At 39.0% G+C, this 21,587-nt stretch overlaps 1 protein-coding gene and 1 non-coding gene across 2 annotated transcripts in view; one reads left to right on the top strand and one right to left on the bottom strand.

Moving 5' to 3' along the window:
* Positions 1-465: 465 nt before the first annotated feature.
* Positions 466-21,587, bottom strand: part of LOC103180902 (serine/threonine-protein phosphatase with EF-hands 2) — a 51,504-nt gene continuing 30,382 nt past the window's right edge. Inside the window, exons 3-19 of the mRNA XM_042341231.1 lie at positions 16,974-17,072; positions 14,068-14,122; positions 13,522-13,649; positions 12,787-12,844; positions 11,603-11,781; positions 10,805-10,919; positions 9,864-9,910; positions 8,492-8,658; positions 7,974-8,010; positions 7,721-7,870; positions 6,860-7,255; positions 5,907-6,092; positions 4,750-4,892; positions 3,930-4,036; positions 2,505-2,668; positions 1,761-1,848; positions 466-778 (exon numbers count right to left, since the gene is read on the bottom strand). Coding sequence (XP_042197165.1) covers positions 555-778; positions 1,761-1,848; positions 2,505-2,668; positions 3,930-4,036; positions 4,750-4,892; positions 5,907-6,092; positions 6,860-7,255; positions 7,721-7,870; positions 7,974-8,010; positions 8,492-8,658; positions 9,864-9,910; positions 10,805-10,919; positions 11,603-11,781; positions 12,787-12,844; positions 13,522-13,649; positions 14,068-14,122; positions 16,974-17,072 — 2,343 coding nt within the window. The 3' untranslated portion in view covers positions 466-554. The remainder of the gene's footprint in view (positions 779-1,760; positions 1,849-2,504; positions 2,669-3,929; positions 4,037-4,749; positions 4,893-5,906; positions 6,093-6,859; positions 7,256-7,720; positions 7,871-7,973; positions 8,011-8,491; positions 8,659-9,863; positions 9,911-10,804; positions 10,920-11,602; positions 11,782-12,786; positions 12,845-13,521; positions 13,650-14,067; positions 14,123-16,973; positions 17,073-21,587) is intronic.
* Positions 20,046-20,116, top strand: trnag-gcc. Its single transcript has one exon. It is a non-coding gene; the product is annotated as a tRNA-Gly (tRNA).

Here is a 21,587-nt window from a genome sequence, read left to right as displayed (position 1 = left end):
GTCTATCTACAGTATATGCAAGGATTATTATTATTATGGTCCAGTATTGCACTGGGTAGATTATTGACCTACTGATGGAGGTCATCGATGGAGCCCAAAACCCATTTTGAAACAGTAGTGATAGGAATATGGTAATGAGATACAAAATGGGTTTTAAAAATAAAGCGTTTTATCAGTGATACCAATACAAACACAAATTGTTGCCGACAGTGATATTCTTTGCAAAGCATTTATTTTTAATAAAGCAATGTAAACTGTATTAATGTGAAAGTGAGACCTCTGAAAACAATATCATTCCACAGAATCAGGCACCTGTAAAGGATTGCTGTACAGTCAGGCATAATTGTTTGTACAGCTCAATAATTGCACAACTAAGTTACCAGGATATCTTTGTAGCAGCCGTGATTTTAAATAGCGTATTGAAAATTGTGTTTGGATCAGATTTGATCAGGTATGTTTGCCTCCATTTACTTTTTAAGGTGTGCGAAAGTTCATCTAATCAGTCTGGCTTCCTCGCTGAGATTTCCATTCTTTGGTTACTCTGACATACTTGCCTATCTGCTCTGTGGGGCTGGCAACAAATTGGCATCTCTCTCATTGTAATGCGACTTGTCAACCAGTCGGAAAGCCTCGAGGAACTCATTGATATCTATGTTTCCATCCTTATTGAAGTCGATGCTGCGAGCTAGGTCAGAGATCCCTTTGTCACTGACTTCAACCTTCAGGTGAGAACTCAGGAGTTTCCAAGTCTGTTGAAATTCCTCAAATGATATCAACCCTGCCAAAAGTAAGGGAATGAGAATGAATCAATTTAATTGTAGGGTATTTCTTCTCTTCGCAAAATCATAAAAGCAGTTTGGATAAAGGAGGCCATTTGGTCTTTTGATCTGATCCTGCCAGAATACCAACCCTATTTATAGGATCCAGCTGTTTCTTAAATGGACTCTTGTCACTCTTCCCTAATAACCTATTTCAGCAATGGAAGCCATTATTTAACAAAATACTCTACTTACTGGTGTCTGTCTTAAACATACCCATCAATACACTGGGCAGTCTAAAAATAAGAAGTAGATTCCAGAAATTTTAAAGAGTGGACGAATTTAAAAACCAGTGAACACAACAATCTGATTGTGAAACAACTCAATTTCAGACTTTTGCAAAAGTTTGCTGCAGAATAACTGATTATTTTTATTTTCTAATCTAATTAATAATTTGTCTGTTGCTTCCTATGATATTGGTGTTACAACAGCTTGACTTTTATCATAACACCATAAATTTGACAGCACACAAAACATGTTACTTTTATTTATGTTGATTTGCTTGAGATTGTTGTGAAACCACAAAAAATTTAGCAATAATGACTTTTTGCGTTAAATCGCCATTCTGCTTCCTCTAGGACACATCATAAAGAAATTCTCGCCCTGAGTGTGGTAGTGAAAACTAATTCCTCTCATTTGATTAAATGTCTGTTATCATTAACTGTAAATACATGTGTTTCAAGTAGAGCCAGCATCCTGACTTCAACTGCCCTTTCTGGTAATCTGTCCATTAATTAAATACTCTCTTTTACACAGAGAGTAATTAATGAGTTATCAGAAAGGGTTGAGGCCAGGACGCTGGAACTGTTTTTAAAAGAATCAGCTTGATGCTGTGATAGGAAGATGATGGAGGGTGTATTCTGGAAAGATTAGATCAAACGGGCCAAATGATCTTCTTAACCCAACCTTATTTGTGATCACGTGAAAAGTGTCAGTACATACCTGAGTGATCACTGTCAATGATTCGGAAAATTGTCTCGAGGTCTGTCCTGTTTCTGTAAAGCTTTTCCAACAGGCTCGTCTGTATATTCTGCAAAAAAGTACAGGCTTTTTAAAACTATCAGACTGCATCAGATGGCCTTATAGCTTTTACTCACTAAGCTTTTGTACTGCTGCTTTCTAACTTGTCTTTATATGGGCTTGTGCTTGGAATGTGCAATTCTCCATCTTTTTATGGTCTTTGTCCCAATTGCCAGAAATAAAAACAGATTGATCATGTGAAGAATTGGAAATAGGGACCATAGTTCCAAATCTAGGATCTTGGAAGTTCTTCACCAATTGGCATTCACCAATTTGTACTCTGTGACTCTCTGGTGTCTCAATTTTCTTTTGGTCAGCCTGGTGTCTGACACATGCGGAAACCCATCACCATGCTTAAGAATATCCAAACCAAACTGAGAATTCCATGCATCCCACCTGCACATGGAAATTTCAGAGATAGATGTTTGGAATGCAATCCGCATTCTCTCTCTGAATGGATGCGTCCTGCTTACCTAATTCCGGAAAGTATTAGGTGCATGAGCCAAAACTTGGAGCCTGCGCAGCGTGTGCATTGGGGTACTGCTGGAGTCTAACCAGTTATAATTTCTCAATAATAATTGATTCAGGGTTTGGATCTGAATTGGCCTGACACATATCAGAATTATTCAAGGATTTCTTTCCTTGAAAATAATCTGTTACTCTTACCTGTGCAACGGGTTCTTGTATGGCAAGATTATCAAACCATGAGCAGTATTGCAAAAGTCCATCATGAGTGCTAGGCACAAGTTGGGATCGCAACACTCGCCATGGTAGTCCCAGACGTAGGATGGACTCCATTGCGGTTGCCCAGTCGTTCAGTGAAATTTTACCTGTGCAAATAATACTAATAATTATCCTTCCATTTGGTATAGCGCATTCACCTCCTGAGTCAGGCGGACTCTCACATGATGATGATGGTAATAATAATAATTCTTGCATTTGATATAGCGTCTTATCATGTCTTCGAGACTCTCAAAGCTGTAAAGTGAATCGACTGTATATTTTGTGGGCGAAACGCGGCAGCCAATTGTGCAAAGCAGTGACCCACAAACAGTCATGGATTCAGTCACCAAATTATTATTATTTTTGAAGAGATCACAGGAAACATAACTTGTATATACCTCAACAGGAAGGAAAATAAAGAAAATCGGAAATTTATCATGAATTTTTCACATTAGATAGCAGTCCAGAGTGTTCTTCTTTACTATTGGGACTAGCAACACAATATTATTATATGCATCTGGGCAGGGTTACACTGTCCAATTGCCAGTGTCACTGTAATTTGGAAGAGAAACAGTACAAGGGGAAACTCCTGATAACTCATGACTCCAAGGGGAAAGGGCTCAGTGGCAAATTACGCAGAGTAGATTATACATTTATGTATAAATGTATAAATAAGTGCGGCATGGATATTGACCACATAATGAATTAAGTGGTTGTGACAAGTTAAGCCAGAGTTGAGTTATTGGGTGTTTACTGTATCTTGAATGTGTGTGGACTCCGTGACCCCAAAACACCAAGGCAAATCTACTTATCACCTTGAGTCTAGTCGACTAATCCAAAGAGATCAAATGTGTCAGTAAACAGAGGCTTTATTAACAATCTGTGTCATGGCACTGTGAAGAAATAAACTAATGGAGGCTTCTGAGTCTTGTGCTGCCTACAATTGTTATACGCATACAGAGCCACTCGCTGTGATGCCAGATCGCCTACTTGAGGTGGGACAGCTGAATCAATGTGGTTAGCTACAGTACTGGAGTTTTCATGCCAGATTCATGCCATTATATATATGGTTTCAGAAACAGAACAAACAGGAAATACATCTTATATGGATATGCAAAGAATCACTAAGTTATCAATTAACAACGGGGAGTTGGTAAGTAAGAGGGTAAATGGGTGTGGGAGGCAGACTGAGAGTTCCACATATGTATGTGAACTACATGTGAAAATTTCCCTGTGTCTGGATTGACTGTCCCTGGAGTGACGCACCCTGCTCACCAAATTCATGTAAGCTGTTCCATTCGCTCAGGGAGTTGCAGATTATACAAAATTAATAGCTACACAGATATAAAACTTCATTTGTTGCCCTACCTATTTTTCTCTTGTCATAAAGCTCAAAAGCACTGATGAGCTCTGATTTGTGAGTAAAGATCTTCTCCCGCAGAGCTCTTAGCGCTGACGTCTCAACCTTACTCACTCTGTGGAGTGGGTGGGGAGGGAAAAAGTAACATTGAAACATTACTTGAATGATAATAATAATAATCCTTGCATTTGATATAGCGCCTTTCACATCTTCTAGATGTCTCAAAGTGCTTCACAGAACACACTGTAAAGTGAATTTACTGTATATTTGTGGGTAAAATGCAGCAGACAATTGCGCACAGCAATGTCCCACAAACAGTCGTGGATTGAAAATGACCAATTTATTATTGTTTTGTTTTGGAGGGATTATTATTAGGCATGTGGAGTAAGGAAACTTGCCCAAGGTTTCGCCCTGACTGGAATTGAACCCAGGTCTCTCGCTTGCAAGGCGAGTGCTCTAACCACTGAGCCACAGGACTCCACATGATCTGTGTATCAAACAGGATAATGGATAATAATGGATGCTGTATCATCTGGTATTGGGAGATCATTAACTGTAAATACATGTTTACTCAAAATATCTGGTTCAAGATGTCCAATGTGTTACCACCTCCCTGGACAACTTCAGGCTGCACATAATAATCATAATAATAATAATAATATTTGCATTTGTCTCATCACATTGTTGAGATGATACAGTGCCTCGTCATATCATTGAGACGATACAATGCCTTAAGACATCGTTGAGACATCTCAAAGCGCTTCACAGAATATATTGTAAAGTGAATTGACTGTACATTTTGTGGGCGAAAACTTGTATGTCACACACCTCTGTCTCAGGGTAAGCTTGTGAATGGATTTATTGGCTTGATACTGCACAATGTGAGGGATGAGATCGGGACCAAGCTTCACATAGGCTCCTCTGTTACTGCCCACTTCATAATAATTGGAAGCAGAAAATATGGTCAGGACCTGTAATGGTAATAGTAAGAATAATGCTGCGATGTTTTGCTGGTAATCATGGTGGCAATCATAATGTAGGAATAAAAACAAACATTATTCTATGAACTTTAGTACCAATTAATTCAAATTAAAACAGATTGAGGCAAATCTGCTAAGACAACTGACAACTATAAATGGAATCTTGTTGTTGTTGTTGTTGAAATCCATTGCATTTGAGCTTTCTGTGTCATACAATTAACTGGCAAAGAGTTTAAGGTAAATAGCTGATGTTACAATTGAATAATTGCAACTGCAATGCCTTGACAGGGCTCTTCAGCATGTTGAAAAAAAACTGTTAGGAAAAGCAATTTAAATTATAAATATGCAGCAATGTTGTACAGTCAGGAGCCACTGAGGCAATGAATCCCTCGGAATACTGGCTCAACTAGCACTGGCTGGAAAACAGTTCTCTCCTAGCCTGCAAAACCTTTTTAATATGTATCTCTTTGACCATGCTTTAGCTAGCACCCTTAAATTCTCTTTCCTCTCCTCAGTGCAGCTTGGAGGATCTGTGAGGCGGTCTGAAAAAAGTGCAAGTTGTTGTAGGGTAGCAAGTTTGTTTTGAACTCGATCATTGTGTGTTGGTGTAACAAGTGCCACAAGAAACAATGGCAGGCACATAATCCAATGAGTAACTGATATGAATAGATACTACACTTGATCTTAACCAAGATGCTGAGAAAGTCATGTTGAAACCTTGATGGAGAATGTGGGCAAATTATTTGATTTCAGGCAGCATCTCAGCTGAGTCTCATCCAGCCCTCATCTGATGACCGAGAACAGTTGTGACTCTGGATCATGCTCAGGAGCGGGAACCTTGGAAGATTTGTTTTTCCCAATGTGAAAGGTGCTATATAAATGTAATTTTGTTGTTGTTGTTCTGTTTTGTGTGGCCTAGGGCTGTGCAAGGCAGTGCTTTTGCTCACTAGACTATCTGAAACTGATGATTCATTTTCAATAAAACTTGTGAAGGGTTATTTATACCTTGCGATTATGGCAAAATTCGTAACCTTCTTGTTTGCATTCATGGGAGCGGATCAAGAGCAGTAGGTTATGCTTTTTTAGTATTTTCTCAGTCACATCAGGTCCAAAATAACACCCGGCGCCTCTGACAGTGTTAGAAACACAGCCTTCCTGGTGCATAGGATCACTCCATAAAATATCCACAACCTCCGGAAAAGGGAAAGAACAGAGCTATTGTCAGTATATTCTTCCTTCCTATCCTTGACCAGTTAATGACAGATCATTTAATACACAATTAACCAGTACAGAATCGAGAAATACATCAATGCCCTTTTGAAGGTTGGGTCCCCGAAGCAATGCAGTATTCCAAATGTCACTGTATGTAGGAGATTACAATGCCCAGTGATATTGGGATTAACCCTTTCAGTACCATGGATTAATTCAGCTCTCAAGTTGCTTTGAGGTCTTAAAGGCACTGACTGTTGAAAGCTAGTTTGTTAATTGTTACATAGTTTACAATTCTGTCCACTCGATATATTGACTAGTCTGCAGGGGTGGTTTCCCTCCTTTCCATCCCCTCCACAACTCTGTTAGAGTAGCTGAGGCTGACACTGCTGCTGGATCACAATTGGACTTCTAGCCAGGGGTAGATTAGCAAGATACTATCTTTAATCTGAGTTATTTGCTGAATAAAGATTGTATCCTGTTAACTAGCACTTTAACGCAACAATCTGCTGACCGGTAAGTCAGGTGCATACCAGCAACTCTTTTTCTGTAAATCAATCAACTTTTCAAGTTAAATCCCTCACCATCTATAATAATAATAATAATAATCCTTGTATTTGAGAAAGCGCCTTATCAGATCTTCGAGATGCTTCAAAGCGCTTCACAGAATATACTGTAAAGTGACTGTATATTTTGTTGGCAAAATAAACCATACGCAAATAAACCCTTGAAATCTGTGTCGGGCTCACCTGATTCCATTCAAGGTTATCAGATTCCAGGGGTTCATATGACTCGGAGTCGGAATCAGACATGGAAATTACCACCTTCGATTCATCATATGTGTCACCGAAGCCCACTTGTCGACGACATTTCTCTAATTCCTCCTCAACAGAGCGTCGGACTCTTTTAGAGATTTCCTTTTTGTTCACCTGGATCAATGCAGATGTATTGTTCCTTTGGCTTTTGTAAGTGTGAGCATAACTCAGTATGGAGCTGCCAGTCAGTAAGTTGTTGCCTGGAGTTTGACACGAGCTGCTCATGCACTCTTCACTATCCCCGTTAAAGTGCAAGCCCTGTCCTGACACCTGCTTGCCATATTCAAATCTTTTCCTGTTTCTCTTGGGCGGTCTCAGTGTCGAAATGTACTGTCACAGAAAGATTCATTTGTTTTTTTTTAGAAAGAAACATTTTGGTGATGTCGCTTTACTCATACAGCAACGTTTACTTAAGCAACACCTTTCATGTAAACGAAGCATCGCAAAGCATGTCACAGAATTAAATTAAAGTGAAGGCACAGGAATGAAATGGGACCTTGCGCCAGTATGGACACAATGCAATACATTTCAATAGAATTTTGAAAATTTTGATTTTAGCAAATTAATACGTAATGACTGTTGTTCAAGCGGAGTCCACACTTTCCTTTAAAAGCTGGTTGAAAAGGCAGAATATTAAAGGATATGGGAAGTGAGCAAAAGAGTAAGATTAGATTAAATGGTTCTTGTGGAGAAAAACATCAATGAAGGCTGGATGGTTTGTTTCTGTGCTGTAACACTTGTGATTTAATTATTCTATGAGATGCACTGGACAGTTTTTAAGTGGTTGTACTGTACCTTGTGTCTGTCAATTTTGGCCAGAAAGTCCAAATCCGTTGTTTCTGAGATCCCTCCGTGTGTAATCAATATTTTCTCATCTATAATAGTAGCTAGCGGCAGCCAACTGAAAATACTCTGAATTAGCTTTAACATTCTCTTCCCATGCACCTGAAACAAACAACACAGTCCTTAGCCCTGCAGGAAGCCGCGTATGTGTTCAAAGAGGAATGTGGGATTACAGGAAATTGACAGAAATTGCCCAAATGCTCACCTTATACTTCTGCATGACTTCCTTTGTGAAGCCATATCTGAAATAGAGAAATATATTTAAGCGACATTTACAGTAAGCTTAACATTGCAGCATTCACACAGCTGTTACTTGAGCTGTCATGACAAAGTCGGTCACTTTTCTCAGTGTGATCTTTTAGAGGAACACTCTGCCCTTCAGATGTCCTCAGAATGGCCATCCATTTGGTTCCAAATATCCTGAGCCCTCCTTACTCTCTCCCATACTCTTCCATATCTTCTCCTTCATGTGAACGTCTTGCTTCCTCTTAAATGTATATACAGTAAACACCTGATAACATAACCCTGGCTTACCTTGTCACTACCACTTAAGTCACCATACTGTCAATATCCTGGCCGCATTTATTTATGTATTTATAAATATGCCTAACTCGCCACTCTGGATAACGTGTAACTGAGCCTTTTCCCCTTGGAGTGACGAGTTATCAGGAGTTTACTGCATATTATTTTGTTCAATCACCACTTCTGGCCAACTGGAAATACCTTAGGTTCATGATATGATCTTCATGGTTTCCTCTATTCAGATGGACTTCTTTGGGGTAAACAAGGAGGAATGTCAACAAGATCAGCAGAATCTCAATGGAATGTTTGCCTCTGTCAACATAATCTCCATTGAAGACATAGACCTTTTCTGGGGATGGAAGTCCATTCTGGTTGAGGAGAGAAAAATTGGATCAGTGCCATTATACCATTATATCCTATTATATCAACAATTCTAGATTGTGGTGTCATGGGCTGGAAACTGGTGTGCAATCACAGGTTTACGGGAAGTGTGTACCTGTTATTTGTTGAAAATGCAACAGCTTATGGCAGAGTTTGGAACTCACCATTGGTTAATGTTTTGTGCCACTGAGAGAGAGAAAACTTAAACTATTTTACAGTGCTTCATGATTCAAAATGTCTCACAGTGCTTCACAAGCAAAAATGCTTCAAATGTATTGACTGTTTTAATAGAGGTGCAGCAGCTGCTTTTGCCACAAAATGCCCAGAAACAGCCACGAGTTGAACGGACAATTAATGTGGAGGATTATATTGATAGCAGAGATTGCAGAAATACATCTCTAGTGATGTTTCACATGTGTGCAGAATTCAGTTAAGTCCAGTCAACCTTTTCTATGAACCTCAATGAAACTTACTTAGGTCATTTGCATTGACAGAATACTGGTGAACATTTAATTGTGATACAAGTTACAGCCTTTTATTGTGGAAAATCAAAATGTGAAAAATAAAATGTGTTGCCTCTGGAAGAAAAATTCTCGTAATGTACTTATCAGGATCTAATTCAGGATATTCGCTAAGGGGGAAAAAGCAACAAAAGACTGGATTATTAATTGCAAACCTAAAGGCTAGAGAGAAGAGTCCCATCTCCTCCATCACCAGCGAGTTTACTCAATAATATTTTTAGATCTGCACTTTGGCACTGTTTGGAAATCGTTGAGCCCAATCTGATCTGATGAGGCTCAATGTAACACTTCCCACCCTTTGTGAATGAGGCAATTTAGATCACATTTTCTTCTAATCATTACTAGATTATTATTGCTACCAAGTGAAATGATGCGCTGTTCAGGACTATATTGCAGAAAGGAACTATAGGCATGTCAACTATTATTGTTGCAACAACAGTTTACATGTCTATAGCGCCTTTCACATGGGGAGGACGTGTCATAGAACTTTACATACCTAACTGGGAGCCCAAGCTGGAGGGGATAGAAGGTGAGGAGGGGGTGGTAAGGTGAGCGGTAGGTTGGGGCACGACTGTGGAGGGATAAAAACATGAGGACACGATCTTGAATTTGATTAGCTGATGGATGGGGAGCCAGTGGAGCTGAGCAAGTTGGCTTTGAAAAGTACTTACCTTATAAAATACTAAAAATAGGTCTTCCAGCTTCCCATGCAGATCTCCTACATATTTCAAGGAGGAAGGAAAAATAATTTTGTTTCAGTGTTTTACAGGTGGAGCATACCACAGAAGAGTTCAACACTTTGATTGATTAAATCAATAACTTGAATGTGCATTGAATACATTAGTCAATGGTATCTAACAAAGACAAAATCCCATTATAACAGTATTATTTTTCCTTTGAATTTGAATGTGCATGAAAATACTGTTCCAGATTTTCTTCTTTTTGTAGACTTCAGTTGGGTGAGAGGAAGTGGTAATTGGGCTCGCAAAGAGACCTCTTTCTTACAGTGTACATGGTGAGGTCTGATATTCTCAAAAAACATTGAAAGTAGCTCATTTTTGTGAAATGTCAGGAGAGCAAAACACCATCTCCTCACACCCCTCAGAGAGAAAAAATAAGTATATTCAAACCCATGCATTTTGCTCTCTGGCCTTTCTAATTAGACTTTGGAAATTATTCCCTTCTCCCTCCCTTTCCAGAAAAACATCAGTTTATAACATACAATGTAGCATGAGTAGCACATAAGCACATATATCCCAGATTTCCTTTCAGGCATTCATCTTATTAATCCTGTAGACCCTCAGTCTGTGCCACGACCTAATGATAAGTATATTCTTCGGAAGATTGTTATATTGCCATCAACATTAACGGGGAATTTATAACTACTAGTACATGCAAAATGTCAGAGATAATAAACATATAATATCAGTACTTGCAGCAATGAGTTACCATCTCTAATATACCCCAGGGTTCAGATAACATTCACAAATTTATCTCACATCAGGTGAAGTGTTCAATTATGCTATAACTTCATAACTCACTTTAAACTAACTGGGCATTGCAATTTGTAATCTGAGTGAATTGTTAAAATGCAAATAACATTTTCGCTTACCACAAATAGTAATCTCTTTCTCATAGCTGGTAGAAATATGGGTGATATTTGGCAATTTCTTCAGATGTTTCCTGGCTTCATTCAGAAGCTGTAATACATAGCAAGCATGAAGCTGCTACTGGGAGAAAAGGAGTGAGAGTGAGAAAGTGCAGGACCATTTCAGTCAATCCATCTGAAAACACAGGCCTTCAGCTAACAATTCATGCACTAAATGTACAGAAGACATCTTTAAAATCATTTCTATCCAATAAAACATGTTCTGAAGTACTGTTATACGTCTTCAATAAATTGATTTTGATTAATTGGACACTAATTCCTATCGCTAATTAGTAAAGCAATGTGTATGACAATAGTGGATTGTTTTGGGACTACCGTAGTGAGAAGTTAGCCACTAACAGCCAATTGTCACAAGGTGAGTTGATGTGTTCATGTAATGTACATCATTGGATTGTGTGTTTACAAACAAAATGAAGAAAGATTGAAAAGTGAGTCACTTTAAAGAGGTACTGGGGAAGAAATTCCATCTGGATCCAGAATTACTCTACTTTCTTAGCGTTTCAGAATTGATAGAATTTGGCAAATTGTCAAACTCAGTCTTAACTTTGAAGTGGGATTTCTGTAGCTCTGAAACACTAAGAAAACAAATCAGGGCAGAATTTCTCTCAACAGTGTTGCAAGTATTAAAGGTCTTGACTGATGCATACCTTGTTTATAAACAGTGAAGATCCCAATGACTGTTTATATCAGCTGCAAATATACTATTGTTTGAAATTAGATTTGTGTTATTTGATTACTTACTTGATTTTGTTTGAAGGCTTCCAGTAAGGCAGTTACATGTGCAGGGGTGAGAGGGAAACAGAGATGAGGTCCAGCATATGAGGAGGTAACCTCAATGGTTTTGTAGTCAAAGTAATTATCTAGCTCTGCGTCCTTACATGAACCATCCGTCTGAGTGAAGATATGGGAAATGAGGTCCCCTGGGGAGGGAAAGGAAAAAATAGTCAATAGGCCAATTTTAAGATCCTTGTCTTTTCAATCCCTCTACAGTCCATCTCCACCTTATTCATGCAGGTTTCTCCAACCCTACATCCCAGTTGACACTTTTCCCTCCACAGATCCAGATCTATGACCTACTCCTTCCATTGCATGTTCAGTTCCCAAGCCTTCAGACATCATTCCCCCGTCCTTGGGAACTCTCTTCCTAAACCATTTCATTTTCTACCTATCTCCTGCTTGGAAACATCTCCTGCAGGGTTTATGGGTTCTGAGTTCACTTTACAATGTCCTGTACCAGCTATTTAAGGCTTTGAAAATTATTTGTTAAGAATATGTAGATCAATTTAGGCTTATTTTATAGAGGTTCTGAAATGACATTACAGAAATACAATACAGCACCTAGCAGAGGCAGAGAATACTAATGATAATTTTTTACATTTGGTATAGTGCCTTTCACATCAGAAGGATGCCTCAAAGCACTTCACAGATATACTGTAAAGTTTAGTGACTGTGTGTTTTGTGGGTGAAAGCAGCAGTCAATTGGTGCACAATGGCCTAAGAAGAGCCATGAAATGAATAACGCATTGTAAAAACATCACTATGCATAAAGGACAACAACAATTTGCACAACATATAATCAATGTTGTTCCAAAAAGTTATCTAAATACAAGGCTTGTCATCACAAAATAATGTAAATTCTGCCTTGAAAAAAACCCCACCCAAACACATGGATATCTTAGGACCTTTCCATAGACTGGACACAGGCACCTGATACAAAAAAAAACAAGTGCCAACTCTTCACGGGAGTTTTTCATGTAAAATTAATGTATTTACATCATTAATTTCAACTCCTTAGAGTCCTGGGAGAGTTCTTTTATCCTAAATTTACAAGTGTGCACAGTACTTAATTCTTACTGAAAATCCTTTTAGTCATTGTGGTAGATGGCAAACTGTGCTTAACTATCAGCAGTTTGAAATGGACTTACCCTCTTGGCTGCAAGCTGGAGTGAAGTGGTCCATCAAGTAACTGAAGAAATTGTGGAGCTGCCAAGGAGAAAGAGATCATTCACTACTACTGTCACTAGACTAGAAATGAGGCCAGGGTCATCAATCGTACAGTAATGGCAAACGGGCTTTGATGAACCCAACTGAAATAGCGTAAGAAAGAAAAAGCCTGGGTTAAATAGCTTTTCAAAACATTTTACTGTACGGCTCAGGGACTTCAGGAGCATAGGAACAGTAGTAGGCCTTTCAGCCCATCCTGCCTTCTCTGTCATTAAGTCTATGCCATATTCTTAAATACCCTTACATTTTCTCTCTCTATCGAACATTTTGATTCTCTGTCTATGGCAGTCTGAGGCAGTCTGTTCCATATTCCCATAGCACTTTATTGAACAACTTTTTCTCACCACATCTTTCACCATTTTAACTCTAATTTTAAAGTTATGTCCTATGTTTTTGGACCTTGGTGAACCTAATACTAATGTACAAAACACAAAATACTGCAGATGCTGGAAAAGTTGACTCACGTTCCTTTCTCCATAGATGCTACCTGACCTGCTGAGTTTTCACAACTCTCTCTGTTTTTGTTTCTAAAACTAATGTATATATATGTGTGTGTGTGCGTGTGCACGCGTGCAGAGTTTCTCATGTATGGGAAGATGAGAGAGGTGTTCCTTTATTATGCAATGTAACCATTGATGAACTGAAGGAAACCTTACATTAATGCGATCCTGCTCCCCAGCATACTCAATGGATTGGAAAATGTTCCATGTACAGCGTCTGCGAACCTCCATTTGGGCAACATACTGTCGATACCACCTCTGGATCAGAATGGCAGCTTTGATGGCTGGGACAAAGGACAAGATACATTGAATCACATTCATAAAATCCATGTTTTAAAAAAAAATCTTTAGTTAGTTTAAGATTACCTTGATCTACTTCTGGTCAATTGCTAAAGGGGAACATTTGGACATTGATGTTCTTCCTATGACATCTCTGAAGATCGATTTCGCCATTCTACGAATTGCGTTATTATAGTGTCTTTTAAAGCAAATATCTCAAAACAGCAATTCTCGCTATGTACTGCCTGTCTGTTTTGTAAGCGGTTAGCAGATGATGTATACAATAAAGATTTTTTTTATTAGAAGTAAGACAGTTTTCACAAAGGGGTTTTGGTTAGCAGTTCTGTCAGTCAACAGACAGAATCTGATTTAGAAATGAAGGTTTTCTATTTCAATTCTAACTGAATACTCTGTGACAAATACTTTGTCCATCAAAGTAAGGAATATCAATGCTGAGAATCAGAACTGTATCCCACTTCTGCAAAAGCAAGAGCAGCAATAGGAACTCAAGTAAATACTGGACAGGCTGGACTGAGTATTCATTACCAACAAAACTGACTTCAAAGCTCTTAAGAAAACTGCATTAGTGTAAATCAGTGCAGGTTAACTTACATTGATTATGTAAAAAAGAGAAATGACATAAAACAATATTTTATATAAAACTACTCTGAAAAATTTGCATTACACAATGAAGGCACAAACACAATCAAATCATTTGGATACCAGCTTGCTGTTTATTTCCTGTATAAACCCCACAAGACATTGCTATTTTTAACCAGAGTCTCTCGCAAGGAAGCTCAAGAGATGGCACAAGAATTTCACAGAGAACCTGACTGCACCAAACCCTGAATTGGGGTTAGAGTACTTCAGGGACTAAAATCTACAGTGTAGCTATTGTGCTGGTATTCCTGGAAGTTGAACTCAATGTAGATCAGTAAATCCAAACTTCATAACAATAATAATGCTTGTATTTAATATAGCACTTAATGTCATCATCAAAATGTCTCAAAGTGCTTCACAGTAAAGTGTAGTGACTATGTATTTTTGGGTGAACAGCATCCAACTTTACACACAGCAATGTCCTACGAACAGCTATAAGGTTAATGACCAATTTTATCTGGGGTATTATTGGCCTCTACACCAAACAGGACCTAGTTTCTTATTCGAAGGACAGCACCTCCTATGAGTCAATGCTCCTTTGTCAGCCTAGACCAACGTGGGACATTTCTCCATGTAACCATAGATAAAGAATCAGTGATCCGGTTCCCATTGTTTCTTACCTGTGCTAGCTGTGTATTGATTTTCCAGGAGATGTGCAATAAATAGAAAAAATACAGTTTATAATTTATACAGTTTATAATAACAGCTTTGGCTGCTCAAGAGAGCATGATACCAACGACAAGAAATATATTCAGTGATTTCAACGGTTATATCATTTAGTAATCGTATTTGGAAGGTTTAGGATGGCAAATGCTATCTGTCAGAAAGAAATGTTACAAAAAATATTTTAATAATGTATTCTATAAAGTGTTTAATTTACAGTATTGTCACAAGTCACCTGATCAAATGTATGAATTAATTCCCGGTAATAAATGAATGAATGTGTCAAATCTATCATTTCCCCCCTTTTTTTGCAGCTGGGAGTCCATAACCAAGCTCTTTTATCACTTATACTTCCATAAATGAAATACGTACCAAAGTATATTACTGTTCTTAATTAAAACTACAAGACACAGTTAACGTGGCAATGATCTGCTTACTCAGAACCATAGCTAGAAATCACCCTGTCTCCACTATATCCTTGGAATGAGTTGAGTATAGCTGCTTGTAACAGGTTCTAACAGGGGATTAGTACATGTAGAGTTTGTCATTTTCAGCAATTTAACACTGAGGCTGGAAGTTATACTTGGTGTTATACTGTGTGAAAATTCATCAATCTGTTATGAAATGTTGCATTCTTTCACCCTACCGTTACACTTCACTTCCAAGTGAAAGATGCTTCACTTGGAAACCACCTATTTTAATAGTTGACACTGTAAAAGGCAGTATCGAAAAACAAATAGCTACTTTTGCTATGATCTTATTTTCTATGATCTTATTTGCTATGATATTTGCACAAAAGTAAATCTTCTAAAATGTTATCTATTTAGACTGACATCTTAAAGCAAAAATTCGAGCGAGCGTTAATATCACTACCCACCTGCGGGAGTCAAGGATTCTGCTGTAATAGAACATGAAAGAAAAGATTAGATTGAAATGAAACATACATGTTCTGGGACTGTGCTGGAGGAGAATCAAAGGGAAGTACAATTGTAGCATTGTCCACTGAATGGCAGGGGTTATATGGAGCAATTCGCATTGCAAGTTAAAAAGGAAAGTCAAATTAATAGCATTTAAAAATGGTAAGTATTCAGCTACTCTTGCTAGTGAAGTTGAGCAACTCAGTGAAAATGAACTAGACTTTGGTATTTTTTATGGTCTAATTTTACCAAAGGTGGAAACAATAACAACAATTGTGCTTTCACCTTCCATCTAGCATAAAGTTTCAGAGCACTTTACAGAGACAGTGTGGATGACTAAAATCTGGGAAGATCCAACTGAATAAATGAATACAATTTTATTCCAAAAAATCCGAACATAAATAATAAATTAGTTAGTGATAAGCTTTTGTAATTATTTTTACAATATTTGTAAATATTGACCAAAAGGTCGAAGTGACGTGAGGAAAATGTAAGCGATAATTTTTTTTTGATCAGCTAGGTGTCTGACACATGGGGAAATCCATCACCATGATGGATTAAGAGTATCCAAACCAAACAGAGAATTCATATATCCCACCTATACATGGAAATTCCAGCGATATTTGTTGGAATGGAATGCGCACTCTCTCCCTGGAAGGATACATCCTGCTTACCCAATTCCAGAAAGTATTATGTACAGGTTGGCAAGAGCAAGGCTTGGGGAGCCCAGAGTGTGTGCTGCTGTAACTGCTGGAGTCTATGGCATAGACTTGCCATAAATATCACTATCGGCAAACTTTCCCACTACTTATGCAGTTAGGGTTAACAGGAGCTGAGTGGGAAAAGTACCTGCCCCTGTGACTGGTCTGCCCTTCCAAGTCTTGCCAATGAGCAGGCTAGCTGGCTGGCATCCATAACAACGTCAACAACAAGTTGCATTTATATAGCAGCCTTTCACATGGGTTAGTGTTTTGTCTCAGTGTGCAGAACAGTGGCGGAGCCTGAGCCAGAGCTGCGGGGAGGGAGGAGGTGACCGTAAGCACGAAGCACCGTAAGACTGAAGTGATTTACACAGCATAACAGACTTACCTTTCTCTTTTCTCTTCGCTGGATAATGTTTAGCTCTGGAGTTGCCACATCCCATGATTTCTTGGTCTCCCAGATCCTTTTCTTCTTCACACACTCTGTCTGGAGAAAAATGTTTATTTATCAAAGGTTAAAACTGAAAGTATTGGAACAGACTAGCAGCTGCCTTCTTTTTTTTGGTGAGCAAGGTTGTCCCCACTGGCACTGAGCCAAATTAACCTGTATCTCATTCGTCAAACGGAAATTTAGCTTGACCCCTAGGTAACCAGCATCCCCACCCAAAGCTGGGTCCCTAATCATCAAAGAAGATGTGGACTTGATTCATTTCTCATGACCACTCGAGCAAGTGAGGTGACTGGATTGCCTCTCTGACCCAGACAAACCCGGCCTCAACCTGGTGGCCAAGGGCTCAAGGTAGATCCATATTGCAGTCTCTCCTCTGCTCCTTGTGAGGGTGGATCAAATTCCTCAAATCGACCCCAATGCAATCCCTTCTCAACCAAACTTCCTGCGCCCAGCAGCAGCTACCCTCCATGTAAAATCAGACACTCAATGGTATAAAGAAACAAATTGAACTTATCACCCACCTCTCTGCTGGCATGCTAGTTTTCAATTACATTAGGTCATCTCAATGTTGTACTTCTGCCGGCTCAAATTTTCTAAATTTGAATTGTAAATTTCTATTAGTGTAATAAGTGTGAGAATCATGGGGGAGGCTCAGAACAATTGTGGCTTCATTGCCTCAAATGATGAGCGCACTCGCACATGTACCAGCTGCCAGCAAAAAACAGAATTAAAAAAGTGACTGCCTCCCACCAATAAATCATGGGCAAGCTCAGCACACCTGAATGGCTACACTGATAGGAGACCTCAAAGGCAGAGCTGACTGCCAGGAACTGCACAGCCCAAGGAGTAACTGATGAAAACATGTACTCACTTGATCTTAGCCAAAAGGCTGAGAAGCGAACAAACTAGCAACCAGCTACTTACCACATAAAGGAAGAACTTGCATTTTGAAAGCATCTAGAATCTCAGTGCATTTTACAGTAATTGTCATCCAAGTGTAGTGATCATTTTTTATAGGCAAATACGACAACCGTTTCCACACAGCAAGTATTCTTCAGAGAGTCAGAAGATACATGACTGATATGTTTCAAAGGCCCAAAATTCCACCTGGACTTTCACGGATCGTCAAAAATTATGAATAATTCTTATATTCCTTTTAATGCAAAAAACCCAACACCCAAATGAAGACAAATATAAGAATTTACAAAAATTCTGGACAATAGAACATTTTAAAACAATCAGTATGAAACCGTCACTGTCAAGGTTCACACATGAATACTGGACACTTTGGCAAGGTAACAGAGAGTGTCTTTCTACTCTACATTTTAAACAAATTCCTGTTTTACATTGACAGTAAGGAAAAAGTTAACAGCATCCTGAGAAACAAAACGTAACAGCAGGAAAGAACGATGAGTCAGAAGTCTATTGGCTGTGTAAATCTTTCTATGTTAGCTCTCCTGATTACCAATCTCATGAATATTTTACAACTTGTATTACTTGACCAGCCATCTGTTGGTCTGGTACATTATCCCCCTGGTTGTAGAATTCCCTAGTGATTAGCTGCAGACTAATTTTGGATAAACTTGCACTTAGTGATATCACAACTCTTAATCCTCTTGGTTGCACGTCATCATACGTCAAGGATTTTAAAGAAACTCGCATGTACTGGCTGCTGATTATCCCTCACCAACAACAGAATTAAAAATGTACATACTGTATAAGTTAATTTAGCAAGTGCATTGTAATGTACAGTGTAAAACAATCATTTGGCCCAATTAGTCTAACACAATGTTTATACACACCCTAAACGGGCAGAGCTAAAATAAACACAACACACAGCTAACAAAATCGAAAACAAAATCACAAAACTATGGTGTTCGCAAAAATCAAAGGTTGATTCTTTGTCAAATCCCAAGAACGTTCCTTTTATGAGGCTGTTTGGGACGAACCATTTGCCAATTGTAGTGTGTGGAAAGGAGTAGTTAACAGTTAACATCAAACCATGGGGATATATTCCTGTCCGTAGTCTCTATAAAACAGGTGGGGGATTTAATTCAGAGGATCCTTGAGATTTACCTTATTATGGATCATGACAGTTATCCTGAGTTTGCTTCATTCATTCAAGAAAACATGTGGGGGGTTATCTGTAAATAATCTGTGATGCTTGCATCTGAAATCCTATGGATATAAAATCTAACCACATGCAAAACAGTAACAAGGTCGAAATATACATTCCAAGGAACTGATGGCCACTTTACAGTAAAAGGGGGCAAAGGTGCAATAATTGTTCTAATGATAACTATCACATCACACACTGCATTTAGTATTTTGTTCCTAAATATCTCTCAATAATAATAATAACAATCCTTGCATTTGATATAGCGCCTTATCACATTGTTGAGATGTCTCAAAGTACTTCACAGGATATACTGCAAAGTGGATTGACTGCGTATTTTGTGGGCGAAACGCGGCAGCCAACTGCGCACAGCAATGTCAAATATCTCTTCGACAAAGAAAGGAGTTTCTCCCAGTATGCTGGCCAACAACTCCCCCCGCCACCACCCCATCCCTGCAAAAAAAGGAAATTGATAATTTACTTAATTGCTGTTTTTGGGATGTTGGTCTTGCTTTATTCCCTTAAAGATACTGTCAAATCATTTCACAGTACAACCCTTTGAGATGTTTTGGTGATTGATAAGGCGCTACATCAATTGCATTTTTCCTCTTCTTACACTTGCATCGAGCTAGTGTGGGAGGTGAAGTTCAGTTCTGCAGTCCTCAAATATTTTCTCATACCCTATGTATTAGGTGCATAGGCTCCCTCTCTTGATTTAATAACAACTCTTATCCACATAAACCTCGTCTACTCCCTCCGCTCTAGGTATAACCCAAGGTCTCATTTTATGCATGCCACCTGCCATGTTATAACAGGGTTGGATAATTGTCTGATTGCAATGTCCCAAGAAAGCAAAGTCATTAACAAATAAAGAGAAAGATTACCCATGAGTTGCATTGGTGGTTCAGTGGTAGAATTCTCGCCTGCCACGCCGGAGGCCCGGGTTCGATTCCCGGCCAATGCAAGTTATTTAACTTCTGCTCTTTTTAAAGCTTAGGAACTTTAAGTAAATAATTTAAAGTTATTTAAGTGCAGTCTGTGTTGCATTGAGGATGGGATGAATAAAAACTCAATTGAAAGATTTCTAATATATATATTAGAAACATTTAGAAACATATATTAGATATATGCTGACTGTTAACAACAACAACTTGCATTTATATAGTGCACTGACTTCAGGCAGGATAGTAACTTAGAGTACTGCACAGAGGCAATAGGGTTGGACATCGGGCAACAACAACAACAAATTACATTTGTATGGCGCCTTTCACATCAGGAGGACGTCCCAAGGCGATGGACAGTCAGGGATCCCCACCCGAACTGGTTGTTGGGATCAGGAAGGGTGGAGAGCGGGGAGGGTAGGGGTAGGATGGTGATTGAAACCACAGTAGAAGAGGAGGGCCTTCATATGGTTCTTGAAGGAGGCAGGGCGGGGGGGGGGGGGGGGGGTGGTTGAGGCAGAGAGACCAGTTCCAGAGAATGGGGGCAGAGAGCTGAAGGCCCATCTACCAATGGTGGGCACGCAAGGCAGGGGACAGAAGCAGGCCGGAGCCCTTTGAGCGAAGGGAGTGGACAGGTTGGGAGGGTTAGGAGGAGGAGCAAGGCGTGGAGGGCTTTGAAAGTTAGGATCAGGATCTTGAACTGTATCCTCTGAGTGATGGGGAACCAGTGGAGGTCACGAAAGACAAGGAGGCAGAGAGAACCCTGTTCACAGATGGACAGAATGTTGTTAGTGACTTTGACCAGGACTGTTTCTGTGCTGTGGGCAGCTTGGAAACCCAATTGGAGGAGTTCAGAGAGGGAATGGCGGGAGAGGAAAGAGCGAAGTTTGGACATGACAACTCATTCCAGGGCCTTGGAGAGGAAAGGTAAGTTGGAGATGGAGTGATAGCTGGAGAGTAGGGATGGGTCCAGGGAAGGTTTTTTGAGGACATACAGCTTATAAGAAAATTATAGAGGAATATTAAACATAATTGTGCTATATTTTACAATGCAATCAGTTTGACAGATCACTACCACATACCATACAATACAATTTACATTCATATAATACCTTTCATATCAGGAAGATATCTCAAAGCACTTGAAATTTCTTGTTCTATTGATGCGACACATTTAAACAATGAAAAAAAATTCACTTCGCTTTAGGACTTCCTTCTGACATGAAAGACGCTATATAAATGTAATTTGTCGTTGTTGATAAAACAAGACATGGTTTATGAGCTGTGAATGGAATCTTTTCCATTCTCACTTTTATCAACAGTGAATATTTTGGAGCTCAGATTTCACCAGTTCAACTCTTGCTAATTTAATGAGCTTGTAGTAACACATGTTTAACTGGTGAAAGCTAAGGTCTAAATATACCCCTTGTGTCAATCTGGTAATAGCACAAAGCTTGATGATATTAAGACAGAAATTATGTTGATGTAAAGTTG

This window comes from Callorhinchus milii, unplaced genomic scaffold (genome assembly GCF_018977255.1).
Source record: "Callorhinchus milii isolate IMCB2004 unplaced genomic scaffold, IMCB_Cmil_1.0 Scaffold1, whole genome shotgun sequence".
Classification (NCBI taxonomy): domain Eukaryota; kingdom Metazoa; phylum Chordata; class Chondrichthyes; order Chimaeriformes; family Callorhinchidae; genus Callorhinchus; species Callorhinchus milii.
The sequence above is the reverse complement of the archived record's forward strand: the minus strand, read 5'-3'. Positions and strand labels throughout refer to the sequence as shown.